An 18248-nucleotide genomic window follows, 5' to 3' on the forward strand; every position below is an offset into this window, starting at 1 on the left:
AGAAAGCTCAAGTCAACGGGTATCAGGCCACAGCTGTCTGCTCCAGCAAACTGTAATTTCCCGGTAGCTCTGGCTCCCCAGTCTCTCCCTCCCTGTCTCAAGAATCTGGAATATCCCTGTTCCAATCCATGCAAAGAGGTTCAGATTCTAATTTGGAAGTCACCACACAGTAAGCCACTTCTAACTTTCCCACTGCGCAGTCTTAGACTACGGGATGCAGAAACCACCCACTGCTTTTCTCTCATCTTTGTAAACATTAATTTAAGAGGCTCAGGATCTTCATTCTTCCCCTACTTATCTACTAACCACTGTCACAACAGAAGGAATCCTCTGTTGAGAAGGACCAAAGCACTGTCCAAGGCACTGACGACTTGATCATGCTTTCTACAGATGGGCACTTGAGTCATTTGCTAAAATAAGCCCTACAACTATCTGGCTTGACCCCAGTTTAGTATTTTCTCTTTAAACACCCTTGCCCCATTTCTATGATAGATCATAGAAAAAGAGGCCCAATGAGATTAAGGGAAAAAATTAATAAATGGTATACATCTAATATGAATGAGAAAATGTTTACTATAAAATGGAGTTTAAAATTCAAATAATTCTCTCACAACACTCCAATATCCACTCCAGCATTCAGTGCCAGTATGGTTTGAAATGAAGGTTTCAATTAGGTTTTCCAAAGACTGTGTTACAAAAACACAGTGTGAACAACGTAGAAACATTTTAGAAAACATTAAAATTTGAAATTAAAACAAAAATAATTAAGTTAACATTAGATAACCACATCCGAATTTCCAAGTTTCCAAAAATGGAGGAAAGGTTATTTTCGTTTACCTCGGTATTTTAAAAAACAAGGTATCTGGGGTAGGCTAAAGACTCATTCTCTCAGGTATTTTCAATTAAAAATAGTCCTACATCTACTTGAACCTTACAAAGCATTATCAATGATTATGGGGTCAAATTCAGGTATATTTTACTTTTTTGATTTGTCACATTTAATTTTCCATTAGATTAACATGCTAGCTTTTTCTGTCTTTTTGTTCTTGGGTAAGTGAGTGATTTATTAGACCCGGTACTCAGTTTATAAGCTTTTCTCATTTCAACGTGAAGAAACTGCAAATATTTATAGAAGATGAACCATACGTATTTGTTCCTGAAAAATGTCAGAATATAGCACTCAAATCAAACACCGAACAGAAGCTCTTCCTTAACACTACATACTGTGCAGATTTAATTTCCATTGACATGTTTCCCTAAACAGTTTTTCCCAATACAGTAATTCCTAACCCGAAAACTACTGAAATCTTCCATTAAGTGTGTTACTCTGAGTTATGTGTTACTCTCAGTTATGTGTATTGAAATAATCATATGGAATGTAAGAAATAACCACACCTTTAAAGAATATAATTGAATCATGTTACATTAATCTTACACCATGAAGAAAACAGTAATTAAGTTTACGTTTGAAAGGACTTTCCTTTTAGTTTGCTCTTTGACACTTCAAGGGTGCTTTGTTTAACTCACAATAGAATTCCAAATCTAGGCAACTCGAATGCAAGGAAATAAACCAACAGAGTATACAATCCACAAGGACGGAGACCAGGACCAGTTTTGTTTATCAATACCTCTCCTCTACCTAATATGACCACACTCAAGCACGGGTTGACTCCAATCATCAGGCAGCAGCATGGGCAGGAGTGCAAACTGCTTGAAGGTAATTTGGCAATACAGTTAAAAAGCCTTAGAATTTTTATATAATCTTTGACCAGCAGGTCCACTTCTAGGAATTTATCCTAGAAAAATTAATTCATGTGAGCAAGTACCTGAATTCGAGAATGTTCAAGGGCCACAGCTTTTTAAAAGCAAGAGCTTGCTAACAACCCAACATCCCAGAGAACTTGAGAGTATGTCCGTCATCACAGTCCATACTGAGCCTCCACTACGTACCAACCACTGAACATTCTGTGCACTTCACCCGAATCTTCGATAAATTTCTTCAGTATTCACACCCGCCCACAGGGCAATATGCCTGTCCCCTTTTCACATCTTGTTTGGATGAGGAAAGTGAAGCACATGGAGGTTAAGCAACTTGTTTAAGTACACCCCAGAGGGAAAAAGGTCAGGTTTCCATCCAGCTGCCTGCTCCCAGAGCCTCAGCAGTACCTCCAGAACAATGCTGCCAGGGGAAAAAAAAAGACTTCTCAACTCTCCTTATCCCTAACCCGTTCTCTCTGATCATCTTCCGATGGGCCATGTCTTCAAGATGAAAATCACTAAATAGAGTCTCACAGGCACACTTCCGCCAGTTGTACCCCTCACGGATTTTGGTGTTACACACAGCAGGATTTCTGATTATCTTTCAAATCTGAGATTAAAAGCCCCCCTCCCCCCATGGAGTACTGTTCTTCCAATTCTTCTTTCCCCACTTATAAAACACCATGTCAGCAGAATTATACTTCATGGTATGGAAAGATAAACATGAAGTCCTAAATAAAAAATAAATACACAGAATGAATTTCTTTTTCATACGAAATACGGTTCCTTTGGTGATTTTTTTTTTTTTTCCCTTAATTCTAGTGGCCAATTAATGACCTGGCATTAATGGTACTGGCAGACCATCACCTGTGGAAACGAAACAACAGACCAATAAGAAGCACGCCCAGCAGTTTGAGGCTTGGGGATGCGGGCTGCCTGGGCAAGCACACAAGGCCTGGCCTTCCAGGGGCACCAATTTGGTAGAACGAAGCACAAGAATTCACAGTGTGCCAGGGCCTCTGGGTCAGGAGTTGGGACAAGCAGCACTGGACTCTATGTTGAAATGTGGCACCTCAGAGGTAGTAGAAAAGGTGACGGAGCCTGCAGGTCTGAGCCTGATGAAGCTTCTGATCAAATCTGTTTTATCTTTTGGAGACAAACAGCATAAGCAAAACAAAAATAAAAGGCTAGATGTGTCTAAAATCAAATGAGCAGGCAGTCAAGGTTGTTTTATTATTTTATTATTAGCTGGAAAGACTTCAATATGCAAGTGTATTTCTTCCAAGAAGTGGCCCAATGTGATCTCAAGAGTCCAGGTTAACTCCTTTTCTGGAAACTTTCTTTTCTCAGTTGTTGTATTCCTGAAGAGCCTGGGCCATGAAGAGTTTGCCTAAATTTTGGGCAGTGAACTCCTTGATGTTCTGGCAGTAAGTGTTAATCTGGCCTGTGCATTTGGGAAAGTGAGAAAGAGAGTCACAATGTTCCATAAATTATAATGACCTAAAACACTAGTCAAGCAAGAAAATCAGAATGCAGGATCATCAGAGTTTTGTTTTGTTTTGTTCTGAATCAAGAGTTTATAAGAATCAATTCCATTTGTCCATATCCTTATAATGAAGAATGTAAGTTCTTTTGAAAATAGGCTATCTTCCACTCCTGGTTGCACGGAGAATGAAGAAAAACAGCAGTTAAGTACATATTAGCTATCAATCAAAAGGTAATGACTATGTTGATCAGACGCACGTTGTACTAAGACAAGTGAGAAAACAGCACTGGCTCTTCTTAGCCAGGCACAAAAGAGATCCAGATACCAAATCACAGAACTGCAAACTAAATGGACCTACCTGACCCAGATATGAACAAGTACAGTAGTTTTCAGTCTGTGCTCTGGAAATACTAAGGGTTTCTTCCTCTTCTAACCCAAGATAGAGCAGAAGCAGAGAGTCCATGTGAAGAAAGAAATACATCACTGCTCTTTAAGTCTTAGAATTAATGATCTAATCTAATGCAACATTTGTGCAATGTGCTTTGAAAATATAATAAATACAACTCTGCTTGAATTGGACCTTAAGTAAGGAAAACGTGTCCCAGTTTCCCAAATTTAACTTATATGTATTCTAGAAAATCTTAAGGAATTTGGAATTCTCCCCCCACACTGAAAATGTACCAACAGAATTAATAAATTGTGGAAGATCATCTTTTGAGTAGGATTTTTACTCAAATATATCTCACAGGCAACTAGCTGATCGAATCAAACAGTATTTAACAGCATTTACACAGAAATCAGGTTATCATGGCTAAATAAGAGCACAATCAAGTCGTAGCAAAGGACACAAGACTCCACCAACCACTGAAAGGCAGTGTTAAATGGTAAGTACATCCACACAAAGTACATCCAGAATTGCATTCATGTTGCTACAACAGAAGTCAAAGTTAAGGGAAATCCTTTTCAATTCAAACACCCACAAACAGACATGGGCTCAGTGCTGGACTGGAACATGAAAAGTAAGCAGCTCGAGTTAAATGATCTTCTGCATTATGAGAAGGTAAACATTTTTTTCTTGGTTTCTATGAAAGATGACTCAAATAAAACCTTTCCACTTTAGAAAGTTTATAATGCCATCTCAAAAAATGCTTAAACAAGGAGTGAAGTGCAGAAAGAAACTTAGAAATAACAAAGACTGACATGTTCATAAGTTTCAGAGAGTATATGTGCTAGATTCAAATTCATCATTCAACCATTTTAAATACACTAGCTTTTATGATGTATTTTTCTGTTGATAGATCTTTCCTTGTCTCCTGCTTCCTAAGGAAGAGAGAAGAGTAGCCATGTTTTGCACCAGCTGACAGTACCTGCAATGAGCAGAGAATCCATCCTGGCTGGCGGCTGGGGTGGCTTAAAGAGCTTGGACAGATCCTCCTCAGGCAGTGGGGGCTCCCCTCGACTCTGGCGCTGCATGTTCTCCTGCTGGCGACGCTGCTGATACTAAAATTCAGAGGAGAAATTATTTGGTTATTTGTCCCTACCTGAGGAGAAATACAGACCCATTGTCAATTACGCGATCAGCAAAACTCCATTGCTCTGAATTCAAACTTCAGTTTTAAAAATGGTAACCCATGGTAACTCCTGCTTCTAAGAAGCTAATGAATATGGCAATAAAGAAAATGCCTTTGTTGGAAACTCAAGTGTCGCTCTGAGAGTCTATAATGATATGCAAAAAGCAAACTGGTTATGTAGGAAACCGGGGGCTTAAAAGATAAAGAAGTTCATAATTGGTGAGTGAAGGGGAGTGATTTTACCATTTATGACAATAGGGTAAATGACGGCGTTACAAGTAACATTTATCTTAACTGTAGTAAGTAAAGGAATCAACGATCACATTGGGGAATTTTTTCAACTTTACCCCTACTGACCAAAACAACAATAATGCTGATGATGTTAATACTGTAACATCATCACTGCTATTATTACAGTAGTAAGCACTTCTCCTGATCAGCTGTGCTTTTAGCCCTATAGCTAAGAATGAATATTAGCTTAGATAACGCTTCAGAAACTTTCCAAACGAAGATTCCCGTGATTCTCTGAAGAGAAGGTGAAGATACATCTAAAGGTATGGCTTGACTACAAACTCACAGAGCAAATTATAATCAAGAGGTAACACTTGTGGGTTGCTTACAACAGCAGAGCGAAAATATCCCACACGTAGCCCTTAAAATGTCAGGTAATGAGAAACCAAGGTGGGCCAGTAAAAAGTTTAGGTCGTTGGATTCTTAAAAAGGGGGAGTACCTTCCTTTGCAAAGATTTCTATACTCATTAGGGGATTTGAGAGAAGTCAGACAAATCTAAAAAGGGTTATGAATGGTGGTGGTGGTACAAATAAGCATCATGTGCAAAGTTTTAAGACATATTAGAATTGTAAAAAATATCTGTAAGACTGGTTTCCAGAACCAACGGTCTCACAATTTGATACTCCAGGCTGCAACCTTCACCTACAGGAAGCAGCAGCAGGAGGACAGAATCATGCTTGGTCTTTTCTGCTGTCGTCGTCCCCTGCTACCCTTTATAAGTGTTTCACCATCGCCATTTTTACTACCCATCATCTTTTCTTTTAAAAGGTATATACTTTATAGATTTATATGTGTTTTTAAAATTCTAAGTACAATAGAAACACAAAGTACTTAAATTTCACTATATACGAACAACTGATATTAAAAAAAAGTTTGAGTGTAATATTCTCAGAACCCCTTAGTTATACTTGTGCTGAGAATTATACAGTTAACAACACCTAGTTTCAAGTGCATTTTAATGAAAACACAGTAGTCACATACAAACACTTTCACAGATGAACATTCTGGAATCAACTTATCTATGAATCTATAATTCTATAATCTTATAATTATCTATAAGAACTCCTCAGAACAATACAGTCCTAAAAACAATATTCCAGGAACTGTGAGAATCATGTGGCCTTCAAGCAACACTAATAAAGAAAAGGCTAAATGGCCATAGCAGTGTGTATGTGCATGTGAGAATATTCAGGTAGTTCTAGGGTTTTTATCTGTATTATACTATCTATTTCACAGCGGTTGGTCTATTATTTCCTATCAAAATTGCTTGCTCTTAATCACAATTGCTCAGTTTTTCAAATGAACTGAAGATTGCTAACTATGCTGCAATGAGCCACTACCAAACCAATTACAGTTAGTAAAGAAATGAGCTGTGACACTCCAGAATCTCTTCTGCCTCTGATTTTCTCAATAAATGTATCTCTTATTTGCATAACGCTGTCATCACAATCTGAGCTTAATACACCAGCATTCTTTAAGACAGGTATTTTAAAGTACAACTTAGAAATAATATGTGAGGAACATACTATATAAAGAATAACCTTTTTAAATATGATATAGTTACCAGCTAATAGTCAATGCGTTATCAAATATAATTTCGATAGTTTTGAATATAACTCTTAAAGCACCATACTTAGGAATGAATTCCATGTCTGTTGAATTTTTCCATAACACCAACCTGATGTTTCTGCTGCTGCTGTTTACTCGTGTTCCTCATGTATGTGTTATATTTAACTATATCTTGGCTCATTTCATCCACTCTGTCCATCAGCAACTGTAGATTCTTCCCCAAATGATTGCTGAAATGTAAAGTAAATATACTGGCATGTCATACTTTAAAGTTATAGCTCTGCCACTACTCTAAACACTTCTGAGATATTAAACTGAGCTGCTATTTGCTAAAAGAATGAGAGCACACATACACATAACAAGGGTCCAGGAAAGAATGTGAATCAGATTGTTATTAAACTTTTCATATTGAACTCACACTGTAACCACCAGAGCACCTGAAATAGCTCAGTTTCTTACTGTCAGAGCATACATACATCAGAGTAGAAGCTGTTAAACATATCTAGCAGGATATCTATAATGTTTATTTCCTGAACAACCAAGTTTAACCTAAGCTCAGCACTCCTGCACCTTTTCCCTTAGCACCACCCCCTTCCCAACTGTGTTCCAGAGCATTTAAATCAGGACGCATGGAAAGGAAGAACCATGCAAACACACTAAGACTTCTGGTACACGATTTCTCTATCCAGCAGGTTCTAAAAGAACAACAGCATTTATTCTGTAAAGCTACATGAGGAAAGGAAGAGGGCTCCTTTCCCCTTGCCCTCCCTAGAATGTGTAGTACAGTCATTCACACTTCTTTTCCTCTCCAGAAATTTCTACTGCAGCTAATTTACCAAAATCATCTTAGAAAATGATGCTCATGATTTGTAAAATGACCACCATATTCATTGATTTCTGCCTGCAACTAACTCCTACCATGGTAAAGCCTACTACTGCATACACGTACTCTAAAAATAACTAGTTAACAAATAGTATTCACTCATTCATTTCAAACAAGTATTTACTAAACATCTATTATGTTCCGACTTCAGTGTTAGCAAATAGAGACAATGATGAATGAGACATTCACGGTCTCTATCTTCACTGAGCCTACAAATGATTAGGTGTGGGGAAGCGGGGAAGGGAAGGTAGAGACACTTTGGACAGTATGGTTGCACTATCCCTCTGAGGAGATGACAGGCTGAAAGCAAACGATCAGAAGGAATCAGCCAAACAAAAGTCTTCCTGGAGAAGACAGCATCAGTGCTGAATGCCTGTGATGCACAAGAACGAGGCCAACAAAAAGAGGAGGTCTCGGCCATGGCTGGAACACAGAGGTCAGACAAGCCCACATGGGAAGTCATCGGCTGCACCACAAAACACTAATGACAGTTAAAGTGAATGAGACCCCTCAACACCAATTAAATGATGCCCTTGAGTTGTTCATGTTTGTGGTATATTTTGCCTTAAATCTTAAAATGACCACTCTGGCTGCTATGCAGAGAACAGACTGGAGGGTACAAACCAGGAGATTAGTTAAAGAGTCTATTTTGGTGTGTTGACAAAGATGTAGAGAAACTGGAACACCCATAGACTGTGGTGGGAAGGTAAAGTGGTACAGCTGCTATGGGAAACAGTTTGGTGGTTCCTCAAAGAGTTAAAAGTTACCATATGACCCAGCAATTCCACTCATATTTATTCAAGAGAACTAAAAACATAGGCTCACACGAAGACTGTGCACGTATGTTAATAGTTGTATTATTCATAAAAGCCAAAAGGTGGGAAAAAAACCAAATGTCTATCAAAATATGAATGGATAAGTTGTGGTATGTCCATACAATGGAATAGTATTGAGCCATAAAATGAATGAAGTCCAGATACATGCATAAACCTTAAAAACAATATACCATGTAAAAGAACCTAGATACAAAAGGCCTCTCGCTATATGGTTCCATTTATATGAAATGTACAGAATAAAGAAATCCATAGAGACAGAAAATAATGAGTGGCTGCCAGAGCATGGGAAAAGGAGGGATGACATGACTGCTTAATGGATACTATTTGGGGTGATGAAAATGATTTGGAATTAGTAGTAAATGTTTGCACAACATGGCGAATATAGCAAAAGCCATGATATATTGAATTCTTTTTACCAAGTTTTGGCTCTTTCCTAAATGAAAGAACACAGAACTGGTGTGTGTGTGTGTGTGTGTGTGTGTGTGTGTGTGTGTAAATAAATTTACCTTCTAATCTCAGGTCTGGAACTACCTACATAACCTTAGCCCAGTTGACCTAATGACGCTTTTTCAAAACATTCAAATGTTTCGCTTTTTTGCAAAAGTGTTTTTATCAAATTAAATTTTATTTCATATTTATCTTAGCCCATTTTAATTTCGTGAATCATTTTTAACTTTAAAATATTTCTTATTCTTTGGAAACAAGATAAGTATTTGTTTCTGTTTTCTTCTAATTACTTAACAGCTTGATTCTAAGTCACCTCTAATTAAATGTCTAGGCCAATGGTCAAGATGAGTAATTAATTCATTTTTTCCTCCGAGTACTTAGTCCACATCCACTGATTATACAGTCACACTGTGTTCCAAATACAGTCAAGATTAAAATTTAACAATACTCTGTCATCTAAATGTACTCTTTCAATACACACTTTTGAGTACATATTTTGCCAGTCACCCTGTCAGATGCTGTGTATTGAACTGTAAAAGACATTGTTGCTCTCCACCCATCCTAGTGAGAAGACAGGAATGTAAACAGATAAACACAACACAGGGATGTAACAGAAGCATACAAGATAGTCTGGTAGGAGGAGATGAGACTTTCCAGATAATGTGACAATTGAATTTTGAATTTTGAATTTTTGAAGAGGAGTTGGAGACAAGGAAGGCAGGAAGGGACATTGAAGATACTGGGCACAGGCAACATGTTCAGACACTCTGGCATGAAAAGCATGATGCCTTTGAAGAACTGCACTGAGGGCAAGATTGGGAAAAGAGAGCAGTGAAACTAAGAGGCAGACAAGGGTCACAGCACAGTCTTGGAAGCAAGGACTGTATGTTTGGATTCTATTCTAAGGCCAATGGGGAACCAGCCAGAAAGTTAAGCAAAGGAGTAATACGAAAGTACAATTTGCATTTAGCAAGATTACTACAATGAAAGAGGAATAGGAAGTTTTGCAGGAAGTTAAGAGACTGCGAAAGTAATCAGGAATAGAAATAATGAGGCCCTGGCCTAAGGTAGCAAAAGACGCAGAAATAAAATGAAATCACCCCAGGAGTGCCCAAAGGGGAAGACAGACCCTGAAGAACACTGAAATTAAGGGATGAGCAAAGAGGGCTCACTGTGGAGAATGAGAAGTAACCAAAACAGTTGTAGTTTTAGAGGCTCCAAAGAAAGTATTTCAGGAAGAAGGGGGGACATCAACATACAAAAGACTTAAGTGTCCACAATCTCCAGTAATACAGTGATGAAGTCCTCTGTGACTTCAGTGAGAGCTTTGACAACAAAGAACAGATGGAACACTAAGTATGACTATAGAAACAAGTGAGTATGAAGCAACAGGTGAAAGGAAATGGATAATAGTGGTATGACGTCAAAAAGCATTCTTTTTGTAATTTTGTTTCTTAAGATAATGGAGACTTAGGGGCACCTGGGTGGCTCAGTCGGTTAAGCGTCCAACTTCGGCTCAGGTCATGATCTCACAGTTTGTGGGTTCCAGCCTGGAGTTGGGCTCTGTGCTGACAGCTCAGAGACTGGAGCCTGCTTCAGATTCTGCGTCTCCCTCTCTGTCTGTCCCTGCCCCACTCATACTCTCTGTCTTTCAAAAATGAATAAATGTTAAAAAAAAATTTTTTTTTTTTAATTTAAAAAAAAAAAAGATGATGGAGACTTAAACAAGTTTAAACGTCCTTTTTAGGAGATGTATGTTCAAATATTTAGGGGTTAAAAGTCATGCCAGCAATTCTTTATTTAAAAAAATTTTTTTAATGTTTATTTATTTTTTTTGAGAGAGACAGAGTGTGAGCAGGGGAGGGGCAGAGAGAGAGAGGGAGACACAGAATCTGAAGCAGACTCCAGGCTCTGAGCTGTGAGCACAGAGCCCGATGTGGGGCTCAAACCCACAAGCTGTGAGATCATGGCCTGAGCCAAAGTCCGATGCTCAGCTGACTGAGCCACCCAGGTGCCCTGCCAGCAATTCTTTCAAATGGTTCAGGAAAACAAAAAAACAAACAACAAACAACAAGCCATGCATTTATGTACATAGATAAAAAGAGAGCAGGTGCAAATGTGGGAGGATATACCACTGGTAAATCCAGGTGAAAAGTTTATGTGTGTTCATCAGATTTAACTCTTTCCATTTTTCTGAGGACTTGAACATCGTCAATTTTTTTTTTTAATGGGAAAAACAAGTCAATAAATAAATAAATAACAGAAAACAATACACAGAGCAACTGAAGAATGGAGTCAGATCCCCAGAAGGCAGGAGGGACAGGGATGGGACAGCCCTCAGGAAGAGGGCACTGACCCTTCCATTTTCACCAATGAAAAGAACTGAGGCCCAAAGAGCTAGAACAAATACAAGAAATGCTACAATCAACTATGCAAATAGTTGTTAAAAAAAAAAAAGTCATTTATACGCTAAGTGCAAAAGGAATTCAGAGAAGAGAAAGATCACCACAAACCCTATTAACTGGGTGATGGTGGGAAGGGTAATGACACTGGAGAAAACCATAAGGGAGAGTTATTGCCATATGAAGAGAGATCTATTATTTGTTCCCACACCTTGAATCTTGAAGAATGACTACACTGATTTGAGCAATTCTACTGGAATAGACTCGCCCTCTCTACCCCAAAAGGTCTTTAATATAAAGCACTAATGTTACGTATTGTTAAGTATATGTAATTCGTGAAAGAACACAAGCACAGATCTGTGGCCTCTAAACATTTGATATCATTTATATTACTACAATGTTCTTCAGAAATATATCCAATAAGAAATACTCAAAAATCTGCACAACAGGTCTTGAAGGGCAAAAGGAATTAAAATAATATCTAACTATTTCACAGATAACATTCACAGGAAATCAGGTCCATTACCAAGAGCAACTGTACAGGGATTTCTTCAGTACCAGTTCAACTAGAATACTGAACCAGGGAGGTATTATTAGGAAATTCAATAATATAGCCTTTTCTTTTATTGTCAAGGTAAACAAAGAACTGAAAACAGCTCACTTAAACAGATGTGAACCAACACATGCAGAGATATGCTGTAGTCTGCTCTGGCTGTAGTATCAATTTATCTTTATCCTTAATGTATAATGCCCACCTTAGTTTACTTTTTTAAAGAGGAAATAACATAATTACCTTTTCAAGAGTGAAAAGCTGAAGGCTTGTGTAACACATTTTTAAAAATTAATGAAGGCTGTTATGAAGCAGCTATTACCAGAACTTCCATCCAATAAAATTAAAATTAAAAATCAGAATTGTTTTAAATGAAAGGAAATGCAGTATGTTTTATTCACAGCCTAGAACCAATTTATCAGGTAAACCAAAGAAGTGGTATCCACATATGGGTTGTGAAAAGCAAGACCACGCAAAATGTTTGAGGAGCTGCTAGAGCATGATTTCTGATGTGGTTTCTTAGAAAAAATTTCATGGCGACTGACCTGATTATCATCAGCATGCTATTAATGTTAGAAATTAAAATCTGAGGGGCGCCTGGGTGGCTCAGTCGGTTAAGCGTCCGACTTCAGCTCAGGTCATGATCCCGTGGTTCATGATTTCGAGCCCCGCATCAGGCTCTGTGCTAATAGCTAGGAGCCTGGAGCCTGCTTTGGATTCTGAGTCTCCTTCTCTGTCTGCCCCTCCCCTGCTCATGCTCTGTCTCTCTCTGTCTCAAAAATAAATAAAAACATTTAAAAAAAAAAAAAAGAAAAGAAATTAAAATTTGAGATGTACGAAGGTTATAGTTCAGTCTGTTAAAATAGTATTATCAGTTTGGGTGAATATAACAGTCCATTAGTACAGGTACTGCTCAGGGTTGCTTCATTTTTTTCCCTTCCAACAGGAACACAAATTTACCTTTTAAATAATTTCACATTTAAAGAAAAGGACCTCTCTTTCTATTTCACATAAAATACAGAAGATAAAACTATAATAAAATATTTGTCTAGAACTTAGTTGCTATGGCAAACTGGGAGCATTTTCTTGGCTATTATAAATGCTGTTCTGGATAAATAAGCATTACAGACCAACTCACTGGTAATGTTAAAGCACAAAAGGGCTATATTTGTTTTGTATGCTCAATAAGCTTGAGAAAGGGTGAAGGCATAAATTATATGAGCAAACGCTTTCACATAATAAATTTAAAATTATTGTGTAACTACATATATACTTAATGTATCAAATTGTAACCTTGCATGCTAAAGAATGTTCTTGGCGCAATGCTTTAAATACAGGTGTGCTGAATGTGTTTGTAAAAGTAATAAAGAAAAGTATGACCTTCTAAAAGAGACAAATTAAAGGACTATTATGAATATATGTTTGCAGTCCACAGTAACTCTTTAGTGCCAAATTAGCCTTGTAAGCTGGCTATACACTCCGTTTACCACGCAGTTTCCATCTCCTTCCTCTGTACAGGCTTTCTAGTGGCCTCTATGATGGATTCATCCAATAGAAGTGGCCGTTCAACCACAGTCCTATCCATTCCAGAGCATGGAGAATACTGGGTTCTCTGGTCCTCCCGGGTTTATCCCACTCGTCTTATAACAAAGAAGTACAAGGTCTGTATGTTCTTTTGTGCAAGCCTCTACTGGAGGTTATAGAAATATGACAAATAACTGAGCTTCGGTTCCAAACTGTGTGCTTAAGAAAACACACTTCGTGGTCATTCAACAAATACATACTGATTGAGTACCTACTCGGCCTATTTAATTTCTACAGGTCTGCTGCTAGCACCCTTCCACCACAAAACAATCACCAACATCAAGCTTAAAGGGCATTTAAGAGGAGCTACATAGACGATTCCGCTTATATTTCTGTTAAGAGCAATAAATGACAGGAAAAGAAACATTAATTCCATAAAGGAAATAATGTGTTTGGAACACCTCAGTGAGTACTTTACCAACACAATAAATACCTAGCAACTAGATAGCTAAAGGAGTCACAATGGAGGAGATGATGTCACCACTGTCTAAGACAGCAAAAGCCAGGGTCATGTTTGGAAAATTCTAATTTTAGTTGAAAATCCACACTGGAAATTCACTACTAATACAGTCTGTATCTGAACAAGGGCAAGTGCCACCAGTAAAACAAATAAGCATTTTTGTTTTTCTCCTGAGTATTATTAAATATCCAGACATAATACCATAAGCCTCTAAGGACAGTGTACAATAAATAAAGCTAAGCCCCAAAAGAAACAAACAGACAAACAAACTCCTCTCTCATGGGCATTTACCATATCAAAGCAAAAATGATACAGCAAAGGCATCAGAGCATTCTTATAATAGGAATTATTAGTATTCAAACATTTTCATTTGATCAGTTTGGCCTTTTTCCTGGGATCTTAGCAGGGCTGGATAAATACTACATGTTGTTATGTCTTAAGAACCTCAAAGTGTGCTTGGGTAATTTTTTTCTTGATTCATGGATTTAATTCTGAGTGAAAGAATCTTTTGCAGAAAGTGATAAAAAGGGACTTTTCATGAGACAGGGCCACTTACCTGCTAGCAAGACTGAGCAATTCATGTTTATCTGCTACAGCTGACTTCTTCTCAAGCTCCCACATTAGGACGTTGATCAGATGTGAATTTTTAATTACAATCGGCACTTCTTCAAACATGTGCTCAAAGGTGATATTTCCCTTTTTCAATCTGTGAAGCATGTTAAAAATACTTTAATCTGGTGGTCAGAAGTAAGTGTTAAATTGACTATTTCATACATTTTCCCTAATTACAGGCCCTCTCCAGGATCTCTGTTTCATTAGCACTCTTTTAAAAAAGGAGAGAAACGAGTTTCACAGAGTCCAGCATAAGTCGAATGATTTGAATAACACTGAAAACGATCCAAGTTTGAGTTATAAAGCTCAGAAAACAAGATTCATGGCAAAATAAACTATTCTTTCTCCGTAATCAAGTATCTTCAAAATTTCATTGATACTAAAATGTAAATGCCATAGGAAGTAAAGCTATATAATCTATATCTAAAACAATTCCCTAGAAAAGGGAAATACTCTAGTTGCTGGAAAGTTCATTTTAAAAGCCGACTGAACAACTAAATTCACTACTAGCAGAACACTCACAGGATATCCTATATACAATGGTTCAGAACACAGCAAAAATGCCATTTCTCATAATTTAGTTATAACCACCACTCCCAGGAATTGTTCATGAGTTAGCTTTGAACATTTTTTGCCTTAATTTCTTTAGAAGCTATTAGGAAACCAGCAAAAAAAAACCTACCTGTGCTAAATGAAGTTAAAGCTACTAACTTTAATAAGAAATCAAAATTCCCATAATTAATAGGAAATGAAAGAATTCTGAATTTTTTTAATTTTAATGTAAATATTCCAATGCCATTATGTAAGATCATAAAACAGCTGTACTAATTAATTCTGTTCATACCATCAACCATAAAATTTCCAAAAACCCACATTCCTTATGGATACCTTAAACTGTTTGTATCTTCCCCACCCCCAAACCCCAGCCCCACAAAACAGGAGTTCAGAAAGTAAGACCTACATCTCACAGTCCGCCTGACACAGAGCTCATACTCTGACAGCCGCCGGTCACTCATCTAACCTCCCTTTATTAATCATTTATTTCCTCAAATCCAGTAGCTAATTAATTCCCACTCCAAATGAATTCACCCATAGTGAGAACAGACGGGACATTCCATACAGAACAGTTTAAACATGGAAAGGGAGAGATCAAGTGGCACTCGGCCATGCAAAAGACGTCTACCGTCCACACGGCAGAAGCATTACCACGCCACCACCACCATGGATTCAATAAATGTGGCAAACTAAAACCTTAAAAGAAAAAACAGCCAATGCTTTACCATATGCCTCACAGGCCCCCAAACACTTACGCTTCAGGAGAAAAATCCTTCTCTTTACAAACTTCCATCAGTTTAGGAGTCAGTCGGTATGCTTTCAGCGAGAGAGACCCTTGGGCAGTTTTTATGGGATCTCAAATAAGGAAAAGAGAAAGAAATTTACTAGAAATTTTGTTACTACCAGTGCTGGAATGACAATGGTTCTAGGCACATTGTCACTTATCATACAATCTTTGCAAAATGAAGATCAAAATAAATGATCAGAACGCAACATGAAGCAGATTGGAACCAGCAAATAGTTAAGTGAAAATGTAGGAACCCTATCGTCCTACTTGTAATTGGTAGAGGAACTTCCTCCCTGAAGTAAAAATAAAGGATTCAAAATGAAGCGATTCTCATATCTATTCCTCAGCTTGAACAAATATTCTTGATGAAAAGTTGAACTTTTCAAGAAGAATACTTGAACAAGTATTCTTGATGAAAACATCTCATATGTTCTAAACCTTACATTCATCCCGTATGACAAGAAAAATACTAATGAATATTAAATATGAAAATACACTGCATGCACTTGTGCAGTTCAGTCGACTACTTTAAATGAATAACCCTGCAAACGAAATGTATCCATCCTAAGAATCACTGCCCAAGTTTAGTAAAACAGATTCTAAAAACAAAACAACAAGAAAGTGCTATCACAAAAGTGTCTTTTTAGTTTCAGAGAAACTAATTTTGTCAAAAACTAGCTGCTTAAATACTCCCTGAGTAAGGGAGCTTAGCACTTGCTGCATGATAACGGCTCCGGCACGCCAATATTCGCCTAAAACCTGTGTTAACATTCATGTTGTCTGAAACTTAACACAGTGAAACTTTTAGCAATAGGTGATAAAATGAAAACCAAAATAGATTGAAACAAGTGGAAAATTCATCAAGGTCTGATGATGCAATGTTTCCAGCCAATATAAGTACACTTTAACAACTTGTTCTTTACTGTAATCCAATTGTTAACATACTGAAACAATTTTGGGGCAGCTCATAAGATTGATCGTATTCATTAGTATTTTTTCTGACAGATACTCAGGACGTTACATTTACTTCTCAGCTGGAAACTATATGCAAGTCTGCCAGATATGGCAAACTGTGAGTGTTTGGGGAGGGGGAAGGCTATAAAGCTGTTAAATTGCCTACAGTTCTGATACAGCACAGAACATCTGGTCTGGAGAGCTTGAGGAAACACCATTAAATAGGCCGAAAAGAAAAAAATCTTTGTGCTAAGAAACAGTCCAGGTTTTGTACGCTGCTGTCAGAGGTATAAAAAAAAACTTGGCACACTGTGTTAGGATTGGTCAGTCACGTACAGAGCCAGACACTCTAGCAATTGGGGTTTGTTAGACATCTGGTCGAGTTCCACCAGCCCCTTCAAATGAGGGAGGGGAGACGGAGGAATAAAAATGAAGCAGCTACTCCAGCATTCCAAAATGTACACATCAGGGCTCTGATAGCAAGAAAAATAAACAGAGAGAAGGAAACCCTGTCTAGACTTAGCTGCTGCTGAGGCTGCTGCAGAAACAGGGTTGGTATTTACTTGAGAAGGCCTGCCAGGCTGCTCTTAGAGGCAAAAAGACAGAAAGCAAAAATAGTAGTAATAACATTAAGGGAAGAAAAGAATAATAAAGGAAACTCCTACTAACCGTAAATGAGAACGACAGATTCCTCAATGGCATGCTGGTAACTGAACTGAGAATCCAGGAGTGCTCGGGTGACGAACGAGCCATAGTATGTGGACTGATACCAGCCCACGTGGAGATGATCGATGTTGACATGGCGAAGGCTGCGCATCATTTCCATCTGATATTGGACTAGACGATACAGAGAGGAGGGGGTAAAAGAAAATCTATTTAATGACGCCACAAATATTAAAAACAAGCCTTTTTGGAAATGAGTTGTTACACAACAACTTATTAGCTACAGGGAACAGGTTTCCAGATTTAAAATTCATTCAGTTCACATATAAAGAAAATGAATTTAAGCTTTCAAATCATTTCAAATCCCCGAAGCTTTCTTTTTTTCATTGATGAAATAACATGTTGTAGAAAAGTTACTAAAAACACAATAATAATGCCTTGTTATAAAAATGAAATTCTTTATTAAATGTGGTTTCCACTCCCTTCTCAAAACTCTTAACAATAGTCAATGTTTAAGAAAACAATTTGTGTATTTGCTATACTGGTTGGTTTTAAGAAATTTCATTTGAATTAGTGAGAATAGTTATCAATGTCTTCTTCAACACAGATTTTAGAACTGAGAAGTTAAGATCATCAGGAAAATGAATGGGGAAACAATTAACTACCACATTATTTAAATACGAACAGAATACAAGCTGTAGCTGATTTAAAATATAAGAATTCATTTTTGCCTTCATTTGGTGCCCCCTGCTGCATATGCTAAATTTTAAAAAGAACTCTTTTCTTGTGTGTTCTTTTGTGTTAACTAATAGATATTAATTTTTCATTAGAGTTATAAG

General features: G+C 37.5%; 1 protein-coding gene across 2 annotated transcripts in view; it reads right to left on the bottom strand.

Annotated features, from left to right (window-relative positions):
- Positions 1–2982: 2982 nt before the first annotated feature.
- Positions 2983–18248, bottom strand: part of EIF3H (eukaryotic translation initiation factor 3 subunit H) — a 98377-nt gene continuing 83111 nt past the window's right edge. For both annotated transcript variants that reach the window (XM_042923117.1, XM_042923116.1), the window contains exons 3-8: positions 17416–17583; positions 15761–15860; positions 14395–14544; positions 6786–6906; positions 4612–4744; positions 2983–3202 (exon numbers count right to left, since the gene is read on the bottom strand). In XM_042923117.1, coding sequence (XP_042779051.1) covers positions 3105–3202; positions 4612–4744; positions 6786–6906; positions 14395–14544; positions 15761–15860; positions 17416–17583 — 770 coding nt within the window. In that variant the 3' untranslated portion in view covers positions 2983–3104. The remainder of the gene's footprint in view (positions 3203–4611; positions 4745–6785; positions 6907–14394; positions 14545–15760; positions 15861–17415; positions 17584–18248) is intronic.

The sequence above is a fragment of the Panthera leo genome, chromosome F2, assembly GCF_018350215.1.
Source record: "Panthera leo isolate Ple1 chromosome F2, P.leo_Ple1_pat1.1, whole genome shotgun sequence".
Taxonomy (NCBI): Eukaryota; Metazoa; Chordata; class Mammalia; order Carnivora; family Felidae; genus Panthera; species Panthera leo.